The sequence below is a fragment of the Peromyscus maniculatus genome, chromosome 21 (genome assembly GCF_049852395.1).
Source record: "Peromyscus maniculatus bairdii isolate BWxNUB_F1_BW_parent chromosome 21, HU_Pman_BW_mat_3.1, whole genome shotgun sequence".
Taxonomy (NCBI): domain Eukaryota; kingdom Metazoa; phylum Chordata; class Mammalia; order Rodentia; family Cricetidae; genus Peromyscus; species Peromyscus maniculatus.
This window is the reverse complement of record NC_134872.1, coordinates 56283147-56309081: the sequence shown is the minus strand read 5'-3', so window position 1 is coordinate 56309081 and position 25935 is coordinate 56283147. Positions and strand designations below refer to the sequence as shown.

The following is a 25935-nucleotide window of genomic DNA, read 5'->3' as shown; positions in this document are numbered from 1 at the left end:
GGCGAGGTCTGGGTACCAAAGGGACAAACGCAACGCCAATGAACTAATCACACTGGGGATCACCCGGCAGATTCCCGGAACCGTGTGGGGAGGGGAGAAAGGGAAGCAGCGGAGAGAAGGGTGAGGAGAAATGGAGCGCGCGGACTGCGAGAGTTTCCTTTAAAAAAAAAAAATTAAATTTAAAAGTTCGTGCGTCTCAGTCAACCAGCTCTCAAAGCATTGACACCAACGTTTCTCCAATTTTCTTCCAATAAGTTAGCGTGTTCTCATGTTTCGTCTCATGTTTATTTTCCAAAAGGGGGTTTCATAGTTTTCTTTTATTATCTGTATTACTAAGCTCGAAAGAACCGAAGTGGAAAATCCGGACGGTTGTCTCCATGTGTATCTTGAAATAGACACCGAGAGCCGGTTTGCTGCTCCGTTGTATGCCTCAGTTTATTTTTTTTTTAAAGTTATTTAGCTTTCTTTTTTTTTAATTTTGATTGTATGTGTATTCTACCTAATATAATTCTTCCAAAGCCAATCCAATATGTTAAAGCTAAAATTATTTTTTTTTCTGTTTTCCTTTTGTATTTAAAACATTTTCCTTCTCTTTTAATTTTTTTTTTCATTTCCTGTGTTTCTCCTCCTTGTCGCCAGTTTTACTACCTGGGCCTTCCCCAGACGTGTGCCTGTTAGTGGTGTTGTTCAAGAACATCTTGTCCATGCCTTTGAGCGCCTCGGTGAGATAGTTCTGCAGGGCCGTGAGCGCAGCGCAAATGGCCGGGGCGCCGAAGCCGTGCGTGATGAGACTGAAATGCGTGAGGCAGCTTTGGATGCCGGGCTCCAGGATGGGGCTGGGCCGGCTGTTGCCGATCGGGGTCCGGTCCTGCGCCAGCAGATCCGTAAATTCTTTACAAAGTTGCCTGTGGGTGGTGAGGGAGGAAGAGAAAAGCGCCCTCAGAGTCCTGGTCGCTCGCCTTGGAACCCAGACGTACACACACAAGCCCAGAGGCGTTGGGTATCTGGACAGCGAGGCTAACTTGGGCGATTCTGCTGTGTCTTTCCCCTAGAGCGCTCCCTCACCCACTAGCTGGGTCTGGAAGGGACCTAGCGAGAGGAATGCACCACCTCCACCCCTCACGCCTTTCACTTTCCCTCTTCCTTCCCTGACCACCTGTATTATGCTTTAGGACATTCACTAGGCATTTTGGCTTTTGATTTTGAATAGCCAATAATTTTTAGCTGTTACCTGGCACATATTTTTCTTTAATTATTTCCCCTTCTCACCTTTCCAACATCTCTCTCTCTCTCTCTCTCTCTCTCTCTCTCTCTCTCTCTCTCTCTCTCTCTCTCTCTTTGTGTGTGTGTGTGTCTCCCCAACACACACACACACACACACACACACACACACACACACACACACCCTGAAAGATTTAAACCCCTCAGCCACAAGCCTGTCCCTGGCACAGAAGCAGATTGCTAGAGCCTTGCATGGCCCAGGGCAAAAACCTGTTTATTCTAGGAGAGAATGCTGATTCCATTCAAAGCAAAACCCGTTTACCTGCAGCATTTTGGAAGAGAAATATCTTTTCCTTTCTTTAAAAAAAAAAAATGGCCCCCCCTTTTGCAAATGTGAACTACTAAAAATCTTTGTATAACAGGATTGTTGTCAATATAAAAAGATTTCTGCATAGTTTAAATAAAACTTAAAGGTAGATGGTTAAAACACTGGGGAGGATAGATTTTATTTGCTGAAGGTTTTATTTCCTCCAGGCACCTACAATTTAGAGAAATCTCCTAGCCTCAGGAATCCTGTGTGGCTAACTATGGATTGAGCTTATTTGAGAAATTTTTAATATAGGAAATTAACGGGAGGGGTTTTAGCCCTGAAGGTCAAATGGCTTGGCTCTGCTGGCAAGCTGAGGCATGGCATCCCAGAGGCCACAGCCTTCCTCAGATTGGCACGTTTCTCCTGACCACCTGCCTTCACCCACCCTGTGGTTCTGTGGGATGTCAAGAGAAGCATACTGGACTAAGATGGGTGAGAGATGGCTGAAAGGAGAGAGAGCAACTAACCCCTGGCCTAACTCTCAGGTAAACAGGGCAGATTTCTGGGTTTGAAAGACCCTTAGGGCACCCCTCCCCTGGGTGCTGCTGCGTTGCCCAGGGCTAGTAATAACCCTACTAGGGAATCTCTTTTCCACCCACTGACGGCAACTGAAAGATTGGCATTCCCAAGGCCGGTGGATGCAGAGCACTGGGGGAGAGACTGCCTGCCCTCTCAGGTCTCCATTCATAATCCATCCATACATCCCCACCTTAAGTGACAACGCTCACCCAATGGCCTCAGGGAGGTTCACATGCCTACCCCAGGCTCTGACTCACCTCCAGTTCCATCTGGTGCAGACACAAACACGGTGGGAAAGCTCCCAAGGTGATTCTGATACCCTAGGCTAAAAAGCAGTGGCCTTAAAAGTCCTAAGGCTTCCTTGGGGCAGGTGGTGTCAAATCACCCTCTTAGGAAACAAGGGGGTTTTGTGGATCTCTTTTTTTTTTTTTCCTGCTTTAGGCAAGTTAGGTTTTGTTTTGTTTTGTTTTCCCTGAAGCTCCCTGTTTCGTTTAGAAAATACAACTGGTCCTTACTATCAGATCCCAGAGCAAGAGGGTAAGAGTGTATAAGACACCAACAAAAATCTATCATATTGCTAAAACAAGGGTGGATGCCAGGTTTTGATCGTTGGGAAAGATGATTAAAGGCTTTCCTTAAGTTTGTACTCATTTCCAAAGTGCCAAAAAAGGAAATTTTGTAGTGCAGAGAACAAATGTTTTTAAGAGTCAAGCATTTAAAATCTACACAGCCCAAACCAGGCTCTGTAAGCAATTAAACTTCTGGGACATTAATATTTTTTGACCCTGCGGAAAGGGGCAATCAAATTCCAATCACGTCTCAAAAACATCTGGACAAATTTGAGCAAATGATTTTTCAGCCTTCCATATATTTCTTTAAATTATGCTGTCAGCGGAGCAAACCGCGTCCTGGAACGCTAAATAAATGAGCGCCGCTGTTTAGGCCGCGCCTGCGAGAGAGAAACGTGCTGATGCACGCAGCGCCGCCCACTGCAGGCCTGAGCTGGTCATAAAACACCAACAATATGACCCTGAAGCCAAAGACAGGAGTAAATCAAATAAATAGAAAACCCACTGTAAATGTTCAAATGAGCTCTAGACCTAAATTTAGCGGGAGATTTACTGTTTTCCCCTCTGGAGTTGTAGTAAATTTTACAAGTCCGTGGAAGATGACAAACAGCAACGTTGGAAATGGAGTAATTAGAGCTGTGGGTAGAGATGGGCACACGTGGGTGACATATCGACACCCTGAGCGAACACACATGGCTGTCCTCCTGATGGCAAGGGAGACCACTGCAAAGCCCAGACAGAAATAGTCACCTGGGGGGGCTGGGGAGGGTTGTGGGGGGAAAATCTACCTGACACCCCAGAACTGTAGAGAAAAACTGTTAAAAAGCCTGCGTTCTCTCTGTAAACTGAGAAGGGAATTGGGACAGTAGCCCTCAAGTCTACGTCATCACCACACTCACAGCCTTGAGGAGCCAGCTAGCTTCATGGCTTGCTCTGCTGTTGCATTCGACAAGGGACTGGGAACCCACACCAGAGAAGCGACACAGCTCCACGGTTTGCTAAGTGGAGTTGGTTCCGGGTGGAAGTCCCCGATCAGGGCCCAGGGTGTTTGGGAACTCACTTGGTGGCCAGCAGCATATTCTTTCTGGAATGCAGGTCACTGGGGTCCGTGTGCTGTCTGTTCAAATACTCGGACACAGCTTTAGCAGGAAACTCTGTTTCGCAAATATACCCAAAATCCCGAGCTAAGTGAACAGCTTCCCCTGTAAGCAGAGCAACAGAGAATCAACACCCAGGTAAGGGACACCTGAGGCCAGATAAGGACCAGACAGATACCCAAAGAAAAGATGAACTTTATAATTAAAGAGAACAGGACAAGCCTTTCTCAGCCAGCATCTACCCTAAGCCAGGTTCTAGACAGACAAGGGACACAGACACCTTCCAAGGGATGCAGGGTGTCCTGTAAAACACTCACTTTGGCTTAAGGAGAAAGTGGCGATAGATTCAAGAGCCACCTTCTAAGTGAATCTAGACATTTGGTGGGATATGCTAGCCAGACTCCTCTCTTCTATTTAAAGTACCAGTTATACCTGCTTGAAATAAAATTTAAAAGTGGCACCATCTTCCTATAATTCTATTAGGCAAACAGTCTCATATTTATAACTAATATGCATAAACAAATCCACGTGTGTAGATGTTGTTGAATATTGATAACTACATGTAACATGAATATGAAAAGAGTATTTCTATTCGGCAGCGAAATAATTGTTCCTGCTTTCAGGTTTTTCTTTTTCAGAGCTTTCTGTCATCATTCTACTTAAAGATGTTCTACTGCACAAATCTGTAACTTGCAGACACCAGGACACACTAGGCATTCCTGAGCTTAGGAGGAAGATCCTTCTGAATAAAGCATTATTACCTTTTAAAGCACAGCCTTGGGGGGCTGAGGAAAGATCACAAACGGGGTGGGGGGGAGGATGTTGAATTATCTCACAGATACATTATTTTGACTTGGGAATGTGACTTGCTTTTAATGATATCATAATATCATTAAAACTTAAAGCATAGTGCTTACAAGGATTCATAATGCCAAAAAACTGCCCACCAAATATTGCCATTTTGGTGTGCTTTCCAGTTTCTTCCCTTCTCTACCAAAATCTCTGTCTCATGCTAAGATTCCCTTGACTGTTTTGAAAATGAGGATTGTGATATTAATGATTCCCTAAAAGCAGAACGGAATGTCCACAGGCAAAGAAGAGTCAACCACTAACAAGTGGGATTTGGAAATGTGGTGATTTAAGGCCTCAGGTGGGTGAGTTTGAGCCAAAAAAAAAAAAAAACTTTGCCTTAAAGATGATAAAATGCAGGACCAGCAACTCTTTGATATCTTTATGGCCATCATTTAGATAACACGAGATGTTGTCTTTCAAGAACCAATTCCCTACAAGAGTCATACTATCACATCTACTAAAATATGGAAGAGAAACAAACAAAAACAGGATACAGGAAGATTCCAGAGAAAGTTCTCCACCATCTTCCAGGTGCACCACCTGGCTGTGTTTCCTCCTGACCCCTCCCTACACATTCAACTGCAGACACTCTTCTTCTAGACCACATAGATAATCTTAATTATCACAGGCCATAGATTTCAACTGAAAACCCAAACTGACAAGCAAAATTAGAAGTTTCTTAGTAAAATTATGGCCATTTAATTCACCACCAATGAATCTGCCTTGAAGATTCAACTTGCCTCTCCATACTTTTTCATAACCCCCCACCCTCCACAGTTTTCTCTTAAGCATCACTGGACTTTACTAAGGTATCAATAATTCATTAAGTCCTATGAGGTCGGAGTCAGAACCCTGGGACAGTCATGAGTTTCAAAAATAACCGTTAAGACTCATGAACACTACATGTTTTTTTAACGTCTTTTGAATTTTATTACATTTATTGGAGGGATATGTGTGTAGAGGTGGGAAGAAAACCAGGACAGACCTCTCCTACCATCCTGTGGGACCTGGGGGTGGATGTCAGGTGGTCAGGCGTGGGAGCAAGTGCTTTTACCTCACCAGCCCCACATGCTTTTTCCTTAGCAACCCTTTGGCAGCTTGCACAGAAGATATGGCAGGAGGTCAAGCAGAGGATGCTCCAGCCACTGTGGCCAGGGAAGCGGCCCCCTCCTCTGACTTGGGAGATTGGACCTGACTCCTGTTTGGAGCTTAGAAACATTTAGATACCTTGTTTTGGCTCCCCTGCAACTGCGAGCTCCCTCGAAGTAAAAAAGACCTCCGATCTTCTCTTCTGCAGTCCCTTGACATGCAACTCATGAGGGTACAACCACCACAATGATTTCCAGTTAATCATGAAGCATGTAAAATGTCAGCCTCCAGCCGACAGTTAAGCTCAGCTACTTCGGGAAATGGCCACAAGTCTTGCTTACCTTCCACCAGGGAGGTGAGTAACGTGACATTTGCTGCTTTGCGCCTGCCCGCGGGTAAATTCAAACCGATTTTTTCTAGCCTTTCTCTCAAGGATCTCCCCCCATTTTTCGATTTGGCTCTGCAATTGCAAGAATTAACATTCCGATTAACCTCAGAGTGTTGCTGAAACAAAGTTTAGATTTAGCAATCGAGAGCCCAGCCGAGCTTGAAGAGGTTTTAACTTGAGGTTAGCACTCCAGCACCCCTTCCTTTCAGTTATTTGCTGAGAGTTTGCTGAGGTTTGCTTAATTTCTGCAATACAGAGCATAAAAAGTGAGTCTTATTTTTAAAATCGTGTGTGTGGGGGGTGTGGGTGTGTGGGTGTTTGGGGGTGGGGTGGGGGAGAACAATACCAGATGGGAATAATTAGAATGTAGGGTAGCGGGTGCAGAAAAAGTAATAATGTTCATGTACATGCACAGGTTCACTCCTTGCCATGGAGCCAGTGAGGAGAGCAGAATCCAGGCAAGCTTAAAAAAAAAAAAAGAAGAAGAAGAGAAAAAGAAAAGGGCTAATTTCCAGAAACAGTAGGTTTCTAAAGGAGAAACCAAAAAATAACTACATAATGGAGAAGTTTTAGAAGGGGAGAGAACACCTGACATTTGTAATCAATGATGTCATGATAACAGGTACTACTGCTTTTGTATTACCATTTGCTGTGTTTAATATGATAAACGCTTTGTATTCACTATCTCAGTCCATGAACTTTATACACTCATGTTCAGGAATTGAATTAAAACACCCCTGCTCTGGAAGCTGGAGTGAGCTGGTGCACACATTTAATCCCAGTACTTGGGAGGCAGAGACAGGCAGATCTCTGAGCTCCAGGCCAACCTGGTCTACAAAGTGATTTCCAGGACTGCCAGGGCTACACAGAGAAACCTTGTTTCAAAAATCAATAATAATAATAATAGTTGTAGTAATAGTAATAATAGTAACAATAACAACATCCTGACTCTGAAGCTCAAAAGACTCACTTGAAAACTAAACAAGAACAGTGAAAGAGGATTCACACTAAGAACATCTGTGGGTCACACCAATACCCTTTGTTTCCCTCTAGGCTCCCCAGGTCCTCTAAGGGCTGGGTAAAACAAAAAGAAAGTGCTTATCACGCATGAACCCTCTTACTGTACTTTTCAGCCAGCCACTTTTGGGAAAGAAAGGGATAGTGAAAATCTAAAATGGGTTAACTCCAGAAAGTTTTGTCTTATACAAAGTCATTTAGCAAGGACAGTGCCAAGGGTCCAGATGTCCGCAAGAACTGTTGTAGAGAAAATACAATAGCCATTTTTCTCCACTTTTACCAGGAGTCTGTCCGTGGCTTGCAATGTTGGAGATCAACTACATAGCCCCAGAAAATGACTACTAATAGTTACAAAGTACTATTGATGTTGTGAGATGTGATAATATTGAAGGAAGGTCACTGAGGTAGAAAAGGGTTTTTTCAAAACGGGAAGCACAGCATACTCGTGCATTGATCATGAGACCAACTTAGCTACTCTCCATCTGTGTTTTTAAACTAGTAAAATGGAGGGTAGAAAGAAGGATGGAAACTGCCTTTTCGGTTTCAAATGAGCATGTGTGGTGGGGAGGAGAGGTTCTGGGTTGAACTGAGGCTAATGCCCCAGATATGAGTTCATGTAGCTGGGATCCTTGTGCAGGCAAGAAAGTGAAAGGTTTCAAACGCTGAAGTAACTAGGAAGGTTGCGCATGCGCAATGAAGTCTGGGATGGGTGGGGCTTGGGTTCGAGATCTTAGCTCTTGAGTGCTATATACCCCGCTAGTAGCTTCGACAGCCTTCCTGAGGCATCACATAGAACTGCGCTTAGTTAGACTCCAGGTTGCTAGGCAACTGCGTCCAGACTTTCTGCCCATTCTCCGCAGGACCCTCCTCCACTAATAGAATCGTACGTGTGTGTTTGTGTGTGTGTGTGTGTGTGTGTGTGTGTGTGTGTGTGTGTGTGTGTGTGTGTGTGTGTGTGTAGTTTTTATTGTTGTTTGTTTTATTTTATTTTATTTTACCTTCTGAGGACGCCGCCAAGGAGAGACGCATTGAGGCATTCAGGGGGCGAGAGCCGTCTCTGAACTTCTCCCACAGTCACTTTGTATTTTGAAGTTGAACTGAGTAGAGATAAACGGCCTGGGACTGAGCAAAATACCTCGCCGGTGTTGACTGACATTCCTCCCAAGAAGCCATCTTTATTCATCATTAGAGAAGTCACAGATTTGGGAGGGACAGGAACTAGAGAGAGAGGGAGAGAGGGGGAAAATGTTGCCATAAAGGTGACCGAGCTTCAACCCTACTGACGGTTGATCGGACCTGGCATCTGGGAAAGCCACGGGGAAGCCACCAAGTGGAAATTGTAGGGGGAGGCAGCTGCTCCAGTGGTTCCCAGCTGCATTGCCTTCCCAGCGCTGTGAACCGACCCAAACGTCACCATTCCTCCGGAAATTTACCCCAAGTGAGAGGACATATGAGTGTTGCTTGCCATAGCCCTGCTCACCACACACATCAGGGAAACACTCAACCTAGACCCTGGATCATGGATCACGCTGTGAATCTAGGCAAACCCTATTTGGTCCCCTGATTCTAGTGTGACCTCCGACCCCTTGCAGACTCCTAATCTGTTTCCTCCTCCATCCTCCCCAAAATAACACTGTCTTATTAGGTACTTGAGAGTGAAGATTAATATCACCGTTCTCTGAGATAAAATGTTGATGCCAATCATCTTCATAGAAATTCCTCCCCTCTGACTGGACCCAAAGCTGTGGCCATCACTAAAGGTGAGGAGTCAGGGAAAAGTGCTACTTTTTGCTTATGATAAAGCCTATCCCCACCCCCGACATAAAAACAGCAGTGAGATTCATTTAGAAATGTACCCAAATGCTCCATCTCCAGTGAGAGCAATTCAGCAGTGACAAGAATTTTGTTTACAAATTAAAGCACCGGCTCGTGATTGTCTGAACAGTTATGATTTACAACAGGTGCCCTGATCAATCAACCAATCACTGTAATTCATATGAGCGGTGGCGGTCTTGCCTTGCCCCAGTTGTTCCATTTCAGCAAGTAATTGATAACAAACCACACTCAAGGTATGTTTTATGCAGAAGCTAATAAGAGCTGACAGCTGGCTGCCACTGCTACCCTGGTGCATTCAGCCTCTCCAGCCTGTATTTCTGTTTAATTGTGTTGCTGTGTCATCTGCATGTCAGGAAGGGGCTGAGGTAGGTAGAAGTCTGGGGATTGAGAAATAGTGAACACTGTCCTGGAAGTAGTGCCCTTTGGACTTCCTATTTCTTTCATGTTAATTTCTTCCATGGAAAATTCACTGAAATATATATCTAGTGTAGGGAAAAAAAAAAAAGAAACCTGCTCCACCTTTCTAATAACGTCCATGTGTCACCCTATGGATCTGGCAGGGAAAGAAACATGCATCCTACCACATGAGGTCCAGAATTTTAGGAGAAGAGATATCTAACTTCTCTTCTACAGGACAGATGAACAGAATGCAGTGTTTCTCTTTCAGTTTACTCTTTACACCACAGATTTCAGCATTCAGACACCATGGTCGTTCAGAGAGTTCCCAAAGTTAGGTGTTTATTAATTTAATGTGATGTTTCCCAAAACCTTGTGAAAGGAGCTTCCTTAAGGGAATAGGTTTAGACATTAAAGCATTCCCTTTGACCACTTTTTGATAAACATATTGGAATTTCAAGACCTATTATTGATGCCCAAGACCTGGTCTAGTTGGAGGAATTGTGTTAGGGAACAGAGATGCATTTCTGCATTGTCATAGGGTAGGGACAAGGGACAAGGGGGATTTTGATCTTCTGAACAACCCCCCATATTTTCTCCAGGGACTGCTTCCCATTTGAGAGTAAATTAGCAAAATTTCAAAGGTTTTCATCAGACATGAGTAGCCCTTTGAGTTCATAAGTCTCTTTGTAAGTGAATGATTGGGATGGAGTCATCCTGCCACTTGATTTTTGTGCACAGTATCCACATATTCTTTAATCTCCTATTTTCATAACATTTCTGATACCTATATTTCAGATTCATATTCAAGTCATTATATACAGTGTATACTGATGGGGGTGGTATGATATCAGTTTGGGAGGGAATTACCCTAAAAGTAGATAGCCCTTTGCAATTTTAACAAGAAGACTGTAGCAATAAATTATGTTAAAGGTCTCACCTTTGATACTTGGCAGCATTCTTATCTTTAACATTGAACAGCAAAACAAGCCCAGTAAACGGACAGTTACTGTTATGCCCAATAACCAGTATCTCTTACACAGTAGTTGTCCTGGTTTTCTGTTTCCCAGATGCCAAGTTTTTTGAAAACCCATGCCTTCAGAAAGGCATTACACCCTGTTCTTTCACTGTCCTATTGTTGATTGTCTGATTCAGCTGGTAGGAGCTGTTTCCTTTAAAGAAAATGATGCCTTCCCATAGACTGTACCTCTCTGCACATACATATACAAATTCATGCATCTGCTCACATGCCACACTCCCATCTTAGGAAGGTCACCTCCTCCCCCCTAAAAAAAAAAAGAACTCATAAGGTGAACAGAAGTGTTGTCAATTATATTTCCATTTATATCAAAATCATGCTTTTACATTCTATCCTCAGGTTCTCAGCATGGACTTCCCTAGACCAGACATTACATATTTCTCTCCCTGGCTTTCCTTCCTGATAGCTTCTTGATCATCTCACCTTCCCCTTACCCTTCACACCTGCTTAGCTCAGCTGATTAACCCTGTATTTTATTCCCTTCATCTTTCCCCTTCTGCTTTCCTCTAGCTTATCAATAAACCCAGAAAGCAACAGGGCCCAGTTGATTTGTTAGTAATTATGAGCACACTGTTCCTGCTCACGGAACCCAGAGATGTCTGAGATAGGTTTAAAGCGACAGGCGGAAATGCTAAGGAAATGGAGCATAGCAAGACTCAGCGTGAAGCTTTAGGTTCTTTACATGTTTACAATTTTCCATGCATATATTAAAAAGTGGGTTTCCCCACTCTTCGGTTCTTAGTTGGATGGTAAAACCAACTTCTAGATGTAACACACACACACACACACACACACACACACACACACACACACACAAAACACCACTCACTTCCTTCCTTTTCCCATGAATTAGTCCAGAAAAGAAGAAAAATCATAAATAGATTAGTATTTCCTTGCAGTGAGTGAAGTTTTAAGAAAAAGGAAGGAAAATTAGAGAAAATGTTGTTCAATGGTAGACTACATAAAGATTAATGGGCTAGCACTTTATTCCTCTTTTAAAAACAACTTCAGGGTGAAATTACAAATTGGAGACACTGTATTTGAGAAGACATATATTAGAAAGAGGGGAAGAAATGAAGTTGCCTCACACATTAAAGGGATGAGTCCCTCTGGAAAAAACCAACAACTATGAGCTTTACATTGGGAAGTGACTAAGAAATTTACCATCCTAAGAGTAAAATCACTTCTCATCATTAGGGAAGCTCTCCCTCAAATTTGCATTCTTTTAGGTCTACTTCTTGTCTAAATTTTATTCCATATGTTCAGCGTGTACACACATGTGTACACTGAATTATGATAAGAAACACACGCACACGTACACACATACACACACACACACACAAATATATATACATATATCTCCCAATATCCAATGTTGGCATTCTTTAATGACAGAATCTGAGAACCTGAAACTTGAATGGGGTTTCATCATGTTTTTAGTGTGTCATCTGACCTTGAGAAAGTCATTTATCTTCTCCAGACTCTGCTCTTGCAGAATCCCACACTTGGGGCAATGGAAAGGACTATCTGACCTTTCCAGTTTTGAAATTCTATGGCTTCTGACCATCCCTGGTCTCTCTCTCTCTCTCTCTCTCTCTCTCTCTCTCTCTCTCTCTCTCTCTCTCTCTCTCTCTCTCTCTCTGCCTCTCTCGCCTCTTTCTCTCTCTCTTTCTTTTTTCTTTTTCCCTCAAGTGTGTCTCTGTCTCCCTCTCCCTCATTCCTTCCCTCCCCCTCTCCCTCCCCTCCCTTTTCCTTCCTCCCTCCCTCCTCCTTTCTCTCTCTCTCTCTCTGTCTCTCTGTCTTTCACCCTGTCTCTCACTCTGTCTCTCTGTCTCTGTCTGTCTGTCTCTGTCTCTGTCTCTCCCTCTCCCTCTCCCTCTCTCCCTCTCTCTCTGGAAAGGCAAAGTTCTTGAGAGGAAACACACAACTTTACGGGACTCTGACATGCTCAGATTCTTGGTGCCTGTGATATTCCCTCTAGGCAATAAGGAAGACTCTCAAAGAGACCTGCTAGAATTGAGATTTGGCAATTTCATATTCCTCCTCTCCAAGAAAACCCACACCAAAGTGTTTGTGTGGGGAAGGGGCCAGAACTAACGGAGAAAACATGGGAGAGAATGGAGGTTGAACTGAAACTAACCCAACAGGATATCCCTAAGACCAACAAAAATGCCCCACAGTCACAGCATTTGAACCTTGGACTCCAGCCTCAATAACCTTTCCAAGAAATTCTGACATATTTTCTGCTGTGTAATGTGTCAAATAGACTGCATACTGGTCGCTGATTCCAAACCCCCTTTCTTCAAACCCAGGTAAGTCTTTTAAGTTAGGCTCTAGGAAGATGATCATTTATGTTAGCTGGGCACTCCCCCGACCCCCACCCCACCCAGATTCCTAATCTTAATGGAACTGAGAGTTAAGAATGATTTTTTAATGTCTCGTTGGATTTTTAGACTGTTAATGTACCGAATCCTTCTCATTATTACTTTATTGATTGCTCATTGACCAGCCCCCTTCAAATCGTATTAACCACCCTCTGCCGGTTTAGATTAGGAGAGTTTAAAAAGCACCTTTCATTACTCCCCCCTCCCCAACTCCTGCCATGGAGTTGAGACTAGGCAGCTTAATGGGAGCTCTAATGGGGCATCTAAGAAGAGAGGGGCCACGGTCCCTGCCGACTGCATTAATAGCTCAAAGGGGGCCAATACAGAAAATTAGCCGTAAACGAGCTCTGGAGATCTTCAAATGAAAGAGCCATTTATCACGCTGGCTACCTTCACTCCGCTCGTTCGCTCTCTCTACTGGGAACAACTCATTTCCTCTTAACTAAATTACTTCAGAAATGTCAGCTAAGCCCACATAGCAAACATAACAAGAGAAGGAGTCTATAATGTATGGGGTGATGTCAACAGGGAAGAAAAATTAGATGGGTTAAATGTTAGGAGTGGCCATGACACAGCTGGACAGAAAGACACAAAGACAGACAAATACATCTTTTATGCCCAGGTTGTTAGACTTCATAAACGTAGGAGCAGAGACGTGTAGATGTAGACTAGTTGCTGGCCTTTTCCTAATGAAGTATAATTTTCTAAAAACTGTCTAAATGCCCATTAGAAAACAAATTAAGCAACCAAGTCCCCTGCTAGTTGCTGAAATTTAGAATATTCAGTTCAGGAAACTTTCTCACCTCTCTACAGAATTAATCTCACAGAAGCATCCCTCATGGGGATGAGACTACGCAAAGATCGGAGAGGAGAGGCTGGGAAGGAGCTAATGAACCCATAACTTTATTTTAAGTGGTTCCTGGTGAGTTAGAAAAATAAATCAAACATTTGTTCATCTTTTGCCTGTGGCTTTTAAAAGATAAAAATGTGATATTAGGATCTCTTGTTCATGTAATAAAGCAAACATTTCAAGTATCAAATAATAGGACTGACCTAACATTCATATTTATACTACTCACCCCAAATCAATTAACATGAGGAGGGTGTTATTTTGGTGTTTTAAATCGTGCATGTTTTTTAAAAGCTTTCGGGGGGGGGGGGGGGGACATGTGGCCTTCTCAGAAAAACACAACAAGCAACTTTAGTCAACACTGTCCTTTATCTCTGGAAACAACCTCATACATAAATATTCATGTTTCTCTGGCAAACATATTCAAATACTGCAACCAATGCTTCCCACATCTAAGAAAATCATGAACCCCATTTTGCTAGGCAAGCTAAGTTCCAAATATTTTTATTGGCCTGACCATTAATAACATTTCTGATTGGTCATCTGCTGGGCATGTCCCTCTGCCAGCCAATTGATGTTGCTAGGATACCGAACCCTGAGCTAAGCTGTTCAGGCTTTTCACAAAAAGGGAGGGGGGAAATAAGACAACAATGACAATAGGGAACAGAAAAGCTCCTCCCTCACCCCACCCCAATCAACCAGCAATTAACCAAAAGAGAAGACTCAAGAGGAACCGGTGAAAGTGAGCAGTCAGCAGGGCAGGCTGGCAGCCTGAGCACACACCCTGAGTATACCAGTGGAAGAGAGTATTATCTAAAGAAGAGAGTGAGAAATACCAGGCAACATTTTTAAACCCATTTAAAAAATCATTCCGTAACCAAAAGGCATCATTCAGCTACTGTTTTCCCTGTCTACCTCACAAAGCTATCGGATTTCTAAAAGGAGAGAATTCAGCATACATTTGAGCCCTTTGGAATCCTTATTCCACAAGCTGCCTACTACTGCCCCAATTTGAGGCTGGATGGATTGCTTTCTAAATTATCTTTTTCTTTAATTATTTTTGTGAATGTTAAGTGGCTCAAGTGAATCACAAATGACTGAAGCTGGGGACTGTTGACTCCAAACAGAAGGACCATCTTCCTCCAACCTCAATAAGAAAGGGCTATAGTCGTTAAAACTGAGTTTTCCAGTACCAATCCATGTGATAATTAAAGACTGCACTGTGTACACATTCCCACTTTTAAATTTGTGGCATGTGAGTGACATTCAGGCCTTGAAGCAGCTACTCTAATCGCCAGACATTCTCTCAGTGACTGTCAGCGAAGAGGAGAAAAAAAAATTAAGCAGCTGCAATACGCCTGAAATGAGTTATTGTAATTACATTTAATTAGTTTAATTAGTTAATTATTTTGCTTACAGCTGTACAAGAGACTGCAAACATTTGTTAATATCACATGCCCTTTAACAGTATGGGGTGATTCCACAGTCACAGTAAATCATGAGCGCATATGCAGGAAGATTTAGATGCGTGCGTAGTCTGTCTCAGCCTCTCAGGGTGAGCATATTTAGCAAAGCATTTGGCACAATTAAAAAAAATAATAAAAAGAAACAACTCATAAGACACAGAGAACTGGTACCACAATTACTACCACCAAAAAAAAAAAAGAACCAAACCACAAACAAGAGGGAAAAAGCTATCTCCATGACACAGACTTTAACACCGTCTAATCCAGATATCAACAAAGTAATAATAGCACATTTTTGAAACCAGTGGTTCCCAACTGTTTCTGCACACCATAATGGCTCAGTCATATAAGATGCATTTGGAATGGCTACCTTATGTATTATGAGAAAAATGGCAATTGTCAGTCAGTGTAGCTCTGTTTCCCCAGTCCTGGTTTCTGACTGAGTTTCCATTCCCTTGGTCTCATTTCCTTTTTCCCAGCATGCCCTTTTACTTAGTCTGATAGCCATTGAACTGATTTACAACAAACACTTTTTGGTAATATAAAATAATGAATTCTCCCAAAGTGAAAGCTAATCATAAGGACATTGAAATCATTGCTTACTTTTGGAAGAAACAGTCCATACCTTTTTTAATGACTGACTGGTCCAATAGGTTCATGCCGCTGTTATTGGCATCTTCAACTGACTGTGAATATAAAAACATCACCATTCAAATTGACTGGATATTAAAGAATTGCATACATAAATCATGTCATTCTAAACGGGATTTTCTATTATTTCCATTTATATTAATTCACAAAGGGAGGTTTTATTATTATCCTTATTATCCCCAAATCGACATAGAAATGAAATTCACTGAAATGGCAAATTCTCCCAATAGAAGAAAAAGAAAACAGAACGTATGAGAGACATCTAGGATGCAGTATTGGCTTTGTTATTATCTGAAACACAGATATTACACAGGCATATAAACTTTTATATTACTTGCGCATATGAATTGTGAAAAGTTGGCAACAGCTGAAAGAATTTTCCACCAATATTAGTTAAGAGCAATTTCGGTTTTTCCTTCTATACCAGTGCATTTAACCCCAGAGTCATTTTTTACAAATACATAATAGTTTACATTATGGGATTTTAATTAAAGTCTGAGCAATTTGAAGTGGAATGCAAACAGCAATACAGAAGCCTCCAGGACCTCACACCCACTGCAGTCCACACACATTCCTGTGAGCTATGTGCTTCTTGCTGTAAGGGGACAGTCCCTGCAGTAACCTAAGCAATGTCCATACACCCCCTCCCGCCATGCTGAGGTACACACCTGTTAGGAAGGCAGTTAACTACAGATACAGGCACACCGATAATGGTGCACACACAGACAAAGGACTGGATCCTCCCAGTCATCACCTTAGTAATCACAAGGAATATCCACCTTCAGTTTCATCCCAGAGAGGGGGGAAGTTTCAACTCAGAACTGGCAGCACTTCTAAGAGAATGGTTGTTGGAGGAGTTCCTAGCTGTCAGGATGCATGCATGGGAACTGGCCTTCTAGCTGTGCATTGCAGGGTGTCAAAAAGCAGATTCCCTTGCCCCTGCCCCACTCCCAAAGAAAATACCCACTTTCTTTTTGAATCCTACAACTGCTTCCCTTGATCCTTTGGAACTTAAGTCTAGACCAATTTGTCACCCACTCTATAAAGAAGTGTACAATGAAGGTTTGGGGATTGATGTGTTTCCCTAGCACTTCCTACCCATTCAGGATGAATCTTTGAACAGGGTGTATGTCCATCACAAGAGAAAAATAATATCATAAACAAGCAAGTGTGTCTTGAGAAATGAGATGTTCTAACCATCAGGAGGTATGCTCATTCGTTTCTTTCCATCTTTACTAGACACTCTCCTGCTCTTAGAAGGCTGAGGGTGGGGTGTTTCTCCATTTGAATAGTTTTCTCTGTCACCATACACATCTTAATAGTGAAGAAGTGTCTTAAAAATATTTCATGAAACTTGTCCACAAGTTTTCAGGGGACCCTGTGACACACACACAGGCATGGTCACAGTCACTTCACCCTTTTCTAAACTTGTGTGTCCTTTGGCAATGGCTAGGGGTCCAGACAGGACAGAAATATTTGCCTGTGTGTGTGGGAGCAAAACCCATCACATACGGTCCTGGACCCATGAGCCCCCACACCTCACACTCATGTTCGTACGCAAATATGTATCTACGCCTCATCAGCGACGTGGGGTAGTTGTGGTAGTTAATGAGAAGGCTCTTGTCTGATTTTCTATCTAATTACGGCCGCCTGCTGGGTTTTTGTACAGGATATTCACGCAGCATGCTGGCGCTTAATCGTCACAGGGAGGATCGTAAAGATTTAATTAGGACTGCATGCGGAAGCGCAGAAAAACAACTCAGACTCATAATTACTAGACTTCTTTAGTTAAAAGTGATACCAGGGGTTGCTTTGAGACACAAGGGTGTGTTTGAGTGTAGTGTGTGTGTGTGTGTGTGTGTGTGTGTGTGTGTGTGTGTAAGGTTCACTTAAAAGCTTTATATGTTGACACTCATGGGTGGTAGAGGTGATGGGAGGTTAGAGAGCCAAGCTGTGAAAAACAAGATGCCTACTCCGGCAACTAAACAAACCCACAACTAGGTGTCCCCTCACTCTCTTTTTCTGTAGCCATTTCCCCCCTGAGTTTTTAAACACTGCCCCCCCTCCCCAATGGGTGAAATGTAGCATACCCGGAACCCAGACAGCGATCTGCTAGTTTAATAGCCCCTGTGAGTAAATTGAAATAGAAATTGACAGGGTTTTATAGTTTCATTTAAAAAATATTAGAAGCATTTGGTTAATTAGCTCTCCTTCTTTTCTCTCACAGGGCGGCGGCCTCGTCAATGTGCCTCTAGGTCACATGAAATTCCCCCAGTTCTGGACCCATACATAGGGCCTATGTAGCACCCTCTGGCTCTGTCTGGTCCCTGGCTTCCAGTGTCCTGAATGCACATAAACCAGAGGCCTGGAATAGAATAAATGACTTTGGGGTCCAGGCAAAGCCCCTCTGATGTCACTTCTAGAGACCAGAAGGGTGCAGTTTACCCCCTTGAGTCTGTAGCTTGGTGTCTGGAGACTGGGCAGTCTCCATAACTTTAACCCCTGCACTCTAGATCCGGAACTTGCCAGTGGACCCTTGGAGGGGAGCTGATCAGCTACATTTCTGGATCCAAAGCACATACCTTCTCATTCCTTCCCTTTGCCATCTCAGCCTTGCCCTAGCCTCAGGAGGCCTGTCACTAGGACCACACTGGACCAGCACCACCGAGCTTGCTGAGGCTGGCAAGGATGTATTCCCCCATACTCTTCACACTTAGGGAGGCTGGAGAAGGCCCTACAGGCCTCTCCATGGTTGTCAGGCTATCTGCAGAAGGAAGGAGAGGGAAGCAGAGAGCACTTTCTACCTCCAGCGTCTCTGAGCAAACTGCACCAGCTCAGGCTGCCACAGGGTTCACTTAAAGACTCTAAATCCATCCAGTTGTTTTATGTTATTCTCCCCAAAGCACTTCCCTGGCTTGATTTGTCCTCTCCCTTTGCAGTCTGCCAAATACTCAAAACCCCTTAAAGTTTGGACTTAGAGAAAACATTCTAAAACCAAAGAAATTTGTTCCCTATTTTAGAGAGATATTCCAGGGTTCAGTTTTTTGTCTGAGTCTCTTGGCCTGCAGGGTGGAGGTAGTAGTAGCGGGTGATGTTCACACTCCCAGTTACGGTAGGTAATGGGGATGTATAGTAGTGGGTGACATTAGCATCCCCAGGGTAATGAGGGTGTGAGGTTGATCTACCTTCATTATCCAACACTTTGAACCATACTTAAAAAGGTTAATTTAAAAACTTTCCCCCCAGCTGCATATTACTCCAATGCATTAAAAAAAACACCTCAATATTTCTTTTCTTGTATGGTATTCTGAAATGAGCATTACCTCCAGACAAGCACAGCTCAGTAAAAATCAACAAAACCATAACTCGTGGTACTGTGGGTGAATCCAGCCACAGATCAGGTGGGTCCTTCCTTTTTAATAACAAGTTTTCTCTAAAACAACGAACCATCACGGACTTCACAGAGATGGTATTTGATGCTGTCACCACATTTTGACTGTTCTTAAATATATATACATATGTGTGTATATATGTATGTGTATATATATATACATATTCACAGCAAAATGAAGAGGAAGGGCTTGACTACCTTCTCTTTCCCATTTCTTTTTTCTTTGCTTCAGAGATAAGTCTACAATGATGCATAACAAATTCAACGATGCCAATGAGATTCAAGTGTCAATTAAATGCCTTACGACAATATTTATCTTTTTTTGGAGACTCCTTAAATTGGGGGAGGGTATGTATGAAGCAGAACTGTTCAGACTCAGCCTGACAGTATTTAGGAATCTTTTCTTTGATGTTTCTTTGTTTAGTTTAGCCAAGTGTTCTCATCCAACCCTGCCTCTATTGTGTTGGTTGCAGATGGGATACTGGCTTGCATAGGGGGTATGTTCTGAACCTTTTGTTTTAAGAAATACACACGTGATGCCTCTTCAGAGGGGATAGTAACACTGAGGAGGGGTGAAAACTGTCCGAGGAGAGGACTGAAGGGGAAGCTGGGGAACACTGCTTTACAGCCAGTTAAGTGGCCTTCAGATGAGATTTCCAAAAATGCTGTCTGTCCTCAAGGACTCCAGAACCCAGTCGCAACTGTCTGGGTTCGTCCCCAGCAAAGGTCCCGTTGTCAGGTGACGACTCTAGAATTTTGCTTGAGAAAAGGGCTCTGCAGCTTTTGGAAATCCAAAGCAAAGGAGTCCTAAACAAACACGGTTAATGACTCCCTTGCAGAGTGCATTGTCATTCTGAGCACTGCTTTGCAAACGGGAGAGAACACCTGGGGCCTTCAGGGGCCCCAGTGCCTTCTTGCTTAGAGCTCTGTGCTCGAGACAGCCAGCACTTCGCCTACCAAGCCACCGGGACAGGCTCACTAGGGTGTGATCCTGGTGCCAACTTCTTCACACAAAGCAACAGAGAATGCACAAGTCCAGCAGCTGAGCCAAGATGAAAACATTAGCCTTGATGGCAATGACTGTAAACTACCACGAACGTATTTCCTCCTTCAAGATTTCATTTCCAGCCGTCCTGTCATTCACAAATGGATCTCTAGAAACTGCCACCTTGTAGCCACGCACTCAAACACACGCTTTTGTCCTGTCCTGTCGGTTCGGTTCGAAAAATGACAACCCCCCCACCCCCAGAAGACAAGGCCTTCTCTAACCCCCTCCCCTGCATTCTCCTTTTATGATTATTTTTGTTTGTTTAGAATTACCTGCACATCTTCCATGCCGGGATGCCCAAGACCGTGCAACGAGAGGCTGTCGCCCATGCCGGCGTCCAGGCCGTGGTGTGCCGAATGTAGCAGCACGTCCGGCCGGCGGACAGAGTGGTAGTCCCTTCGGGGGTCGAGGCCCGAGAGCTGGGGCAAGGCCGCCCGGGGCTGGGGCAGGAGAGAGCCGGCTTCTGAACCCACTTCCTGGCGCTGCCGCTGTCCCCAGGGGTGTTGCTGGGGCTGATGCAGAGGGTTCAGGGAGTAGGGGTCGTTGACGTGGGAGTAGGGGTCTTGACTCTGGTGGTAGGGTAGCGGCTGGTAGGGGGGCGGGAAGTAGGGTGGCTGGAAGTCCGATGATGGTGTGTGGGACAGCGGCGGGGCGCTCGAGTAGGGTCCTTGGGACACAGAGCCCAGCTGAGAGAGTCTGGAGCTATGGCTTGGGACGCCATCGTGCCGGTCCTGGGAGGAGAGAGGAGAGAAGGAGGAGAAGCAGGAGAAGGAGAGAGAGAGAGAGAGAGAGAGAGAGAGAGAGAGAGAGAGAGAGAGAGAGAGAGAGAGAGAGAGAGAGGAGTTCGGCTTCTGTACAACTTTCCCGGGATAAGAAAAGCAAGAGGCTAAACCTTAGACCCCAAGCTGACTCAGGGCCACATGGTAAAATGTCAAGAGTCCCACCCGGGAAGCTTCAGGGGACCTAAATACAACAGAAATAGGAAGCTTACCCACTACCCCGCCTAGGAGCCATCTTTCCAGAGTGCAAAGCAGGAGAAAAGGGAGAGGCGAAGAAGGAACTTTGTGGACAGAGATAGCTCAAAGCCTTGATTTAAGAATGTAGGACCCAAGGGTAGTGTTTGCTCTTCGAAGTGTTTCTTGCCCCTACTCTTCAAGAGATCCAAAGTACACCAAGTGAACCTGGCTAATAGCTGTAGCACTGCTCTGGTTGGGGGAGAAAAAGAAAAACCCACTGGTGCCTTCACTGGCAGGTAGCTGGCTGGCCCCGGGGCTCACACAAGCAGGAGATTCCCAGAGCAGGGAGGCTTCTGCCTGATCTGAGCTTCCAGCCACCCCTCCCTCCCCAAGAGGAATTAAATAACTTAGTGTTTGATTGAAACGGATCTCCTCTGCAATCACACCCTAAGCCCGTGGTAAATTGAGTTGTGGTTTGCAGGAGTTTTCTGAGCTTGCTTTCCATATCGCATGCTATTAGACTCAGGGTGTTAAAAAGAAGGAACTGAAGTTGGGAGGTGAAGAGATAGCCCCCACATCTCTTTTCCCTCCTCTCCGGAGTATAAGCAAGCCAAGTGAAAGGAGAAGGGGGGAAGTGATGGGCACTTTTAACTTTCTCCCCATCCTTTGTGGAAATGGCGAGGGGGTAAAGTCCCCCCAGGTCCTCTCTGTAGAAACAGCCACCTTAATTTCCAAACTGCGATGACAAAAGTTTTTTTCGGTTCAGCCTCACCCCCCCACCTCCCAGCTGACTCTCGGGGAGCTCAGACAGGGAACACACAATGCAGAGAGAAGCAGCTGCAGCCCTCGTCCAATTATGGTGCTAAATTACCAAGCCAAAGGCACTCAGAGGAAGACAGAGAGACAGACACACACACACACAGAGATGCAGAGACAGAGAGACACTGAGAGGAGAAGGCATGCACTTCTGGTACAACGGGAATCCGAACTCACCATGGATGAATAGGTGTGGACTAACATCTGGAAAAAAAAGCCTGGTTACTGCTCAAAATCAAACAATGAATTTTCAAAAATCAAAAAGTCCAGCAGAGAAGCAAGCTGGACACGAGAGCTGAGCTTGAGGTGTTTCCAGGACAAGCCATCAAAAAAAAAAAAAAAAATCCCCCTCCAAGAAGATTGGAGGTGCCTGTCACAGACAGGCAGAACTGTTCATCTGTCTCTCACCGTCTTTTTGGCCTCTTTCCTTCGCCGGGTTCTTTGGGGCTCCAGATACAGACCAGATACAGACCTCTTCCACCCGAAGCTGGGCTCAGACTGCTCGGGCGCCCCTTCCTCCCTCCGCTTGCCTACACCGCCTCATAATAATTGATATTCATGACTATTAATATTACACGAGCACTTTAAAGGGAGAATGGAGGGCAAATGGAGCGTGAAGCAGCGGCGAGCTCAGAGCTCCTCCACTATTGTAAATGACGTTCATTCAGTGGAGAATTACTAGATGTAATCAGACGAGGGGGCTGGCGGAGGCAGACTGGGGGAAAAGTTTAGCAGGAAAGAGGCAGAACTTCAATTAACTGAACTGGGACGCCCGCTCTCGCTCTCGTAAGGCAGCCTCTGCCCTTTGGATTCGGCAGTGTGGGGGAGCAGTGTGGGGGCTCCCAGAGATTGTAGGTGTTCTTGTGTGTAGAGAGAGACTTTCCCAACGGGGAGGAGGTGGTTGCCCTGCGTGCTTGGTGTGCATATTAAAACCCAAACTAGAAAGACACTGCCTGGTCATCTGGAGGGGAGAGAAAAGGAAATGGGTGGGCCTGTTTGTTTACTGGGAGCTACACGGACTTTTTTCTGAATGCAGAAGATCTAGCCCTTTCTTTCCTTCTTTCTTTCTTTCTTTCTTTCTTTCTTTCTTTCTTTCTTTCTTTCTTTCTTTCTTTCTTTCTTTCTTTCTTTCTTTCTTCCTTCCTTCCTTCCTTCCTTCCTTCCTTCCTTCCTTCCTTCCTTCCTTTCTTTTAGGACCTAGGAGAGATTTTTTTTTTCTTAACATAGTAGAGCCTTTTCCTCTTCAGTGCTTACAGCCTGCAATTTTTTTTTTAACCGAGATTTAAAATATATGCATTCGATCTTCAAGTACACTAAAGGTATCCTTTCCAGGCAAAGCCAGGGGCAACAGAAAATCTTTTGGGATGTTTCAGGAACCCGTTCAACTGGCCTGACTGCCAGTTTAACTTCTGTTAAACTTCAACCGTAGCCCAGACTGAAGCAGGCTCCTTCCACCGCGCTGTGTGCGGGTTCTCCTGGCTTTTCAGCTGAAAATTTAGGCAGCCTGGAGTAATTCGCTCTCCCCTCCCTCCGCTCAGCTTTCTCTCCTCTCCTCCCTCTCCTACCCCCTCTTTCCCTCCTTCTCTCGCCCCCCCTCTCCCTCACCCCCTTCTCCTCTCTTCTCTCCCTCCCCTCTCTCTTCTTCCTTCCCACTTTTACTCTTCCCCACTCCCGCCCCCCTTTCCCATTTAGCCGTTTATTTTTCCTAAGCAAAGAACCAGCATCCCTCTGATTACTTTAATCCCTCTATGTATACCCAGAGCTATTTCCACCACAGCCCAGCTCCGCCAGGGTCGCGTTTTCCTATGGGTGATGTGTTCTTTAAGCTAGTTTAACGCCCCGGACTTGAACATAATCCCGCCTGTTAGGAAAAGAAAGGGAGGCCGGAGCGCAACAAACCCCGCCAGGCGGGGCAGACACGGTTCCCTCGGTACAGTCAGTACACAACCACAAAGAGAAAAGACGGAACCTGAAAGAAGACAATCTCTCTCTCTCTCTCTCTCTCTCTCTCTCTCTCTCTCTCTCTCTCTCTCTCTCTCTCTCTCTCTCTCTCTCTCCTTCCTCCTCCCATCTTCTTCTGGACTTCCTTTCCTCTTTCTTTTCTCCTTCACTTTCTCATTTACCTCCAAATGAGGTCTTCGGAACGGCGGGGCTGGGGCACACCGGGCACTGGCTGGAGGAACTCTTGCCAGGCGCCCTAAGGAGTCGCGATCACTCGGGCGGACCGGGCCAGCCGGGTGTGTGTGTGTGTGTGAGGGGGGGGAAGCTGGCGACAGCCTCCAGACTCCCCTTCGTTGGATCAGGCGAACCACCGCCGAGCGGTCGCCCCTAGTCCCCACAGAGCTCCCGGCTCAGGGCTCCGGTTTCTTCCCGGCCGGTTCGCGAGCCTGAGATGCCCACCTCCGTCCGGTGGTCCAGCCCAGGGCCCGGGGCCCGGGTCTCATCGTCTCAGCCTTCTGCTCTCCAACTTTTCCTGGTCGCCTCTGCCTCCCCGCTTCGCTAACTCCCTTTCGCTTTCTTTCCGATCTCGAAAGCTTTCCCCCCCACGAAGCTTCAGAGCCATCTTCCCTCCCTCGACGTCCCTTTTGAGCCTTGCTTCCTTTCCTCACGAGCTCAACTGGGGGTGTCCCCAGCTCCCGGACTGTGGTGCGGGTTTCCGCATCCGTCCCCGGCCCGGGACTCCTCGCCTCGCCAGGCAGCGAGCTGCAGGGGCACCCGGCCAGGCCACAGCCTCGCTCGACGCGGACTCCGGAAGCGACCGGTGGAGTCCCGGGAGGCGGAGGGCAAAGCCCGGGAGGGACGCACTCTCCTGGGTACTGTTGACCTGGTGCACGAAGTGCGGGCAGACTTCGTTAAAAATGCCCACACGCTGGGGGCTGCCATCTCTGCTCGGACCCACTGACCCGCAAAGAAGCAAAACACAAGAAAATAAAAATAACAAGCCGCGCCCTCTCCCCATACTGCACTCTATCTGTTCATACACTGTTCCTTTCCTCTCTCTCGCCCTCCACCTGGATCCGCTAGTTACCGATTTCACAAAATTTACTAAAAGTACAAAAAAATGAAAAATAAAAATCCAAAGCCCGAGTCGAAGTGAAGCTTGAAAACCCGATTCTCTCCCGAACTCAAAATGAGGAGAGAATGTTTTTCTCTGACTGTCTACCTAAATTCAGTGCCGCCACGTTCCCATTAGAGCCTACAAGGGGGGAGGAGAGAGCCGGAGAGAAAGAAAGAGAAGAAAAGAAAAATAGTTCCTAAATAAAAGTTGCCAGATTCCAACCTTAAAAGCCCCCCTTCAGGAGAGCGAAGTCTCCTAGAGCCAGACTCAGAAAACTTAAAGAAACCTCAGAAACCCGAACGGAAATCTGCGAGCAAATAGCTTAAAAATATGTCAACTGGGGTGCCAAGAAGCTCCACTTTTCTATGTACAAAGCTCAAAAATGCATCTGGGGGTGTCCGCTCACCTCATAGATGTCTTCGTACTTGACATTCTCCACGAGTTTCCAGAGCATGATGGCAGCCTGGTCTCTAGGAGGTGAGTGCATTCATGTGAGGAGCAGATGTCTGACTTCTCAGGACTCCGCTGTCTGTAATGATCCATCTATAATTGGAAATGGGGGATACACACCAAATCCGACGCTCCTCTCCCATCGCAACTTATATCTGTTGTCTCAAACAATAGGCTGGGGAAGTAAGCCTCAGCAGACAGAAAAACATTATTGCACACAGGACTTAGATACAAGGCGCGCGCACACACACTACACACACACACACACACACACACACACACACACACACACACGCACATATATATTATAAAAAATCATAAACGCGAATTTACGCGCAGATACCCACATTTAGTTACATAAACACCTCTGGGTCACAGAATCCACAAACTAAACGTGCATTTAAAAGGGAACATAGTTGTTCAAAACGAGTAATATAAATAGATACACTAAAAAAAAAATCTATTTTGAAAA

General features: G+C 45.0%; 1 protein-coding gene across 3 annotated transcripts; it reads right to left on the bottom strand.

Moving 5' to 3' along the window:
• Positions 1–263: 263 nt before the first annotated feature.
• On the bottom strand, positions 264–25687 carry Tfap2b (transcription factor AP-2 beta). Of its 3 annotated transcripts, none has more exons than XM_076557885.1 (8): positions 25420–25687; positions 22133–22159; positions 20456–20914; positions 15719–15779; positions 8121–8340; positions 6059–6177; positions 3740–3881; positions 264–905 (listed from the first exon to the last, which is right to left on the bottom strand). In XM_076557885.1, exons 1-8 carry the CDS (start codon positions 25498–25500, stop codon positions 608–610), a joined length of 1407 nt encoding a protein of 468 aa, XP_076414000.1. In that variant the 5' UTR covers positions 25501–25687; the 3' UTR covers positions 264–607. The 3 variants fall into 3 exon arrangements, with proteins under 3 accessions (XP_076414000.1, XP_042122044.1, XP_042122043.1); XM_042266110.2 differs by lacking the exon at positions 25420–25687 and adding an exon at positions 24079–24181; XM_042266109.2 differs by lacking the exon at positions 22133–22159 and having other exon boundaries at positions 25420–25686.
• Between the last annotated feature and the right edge of the window lie 248 nt (positions 25688–25935).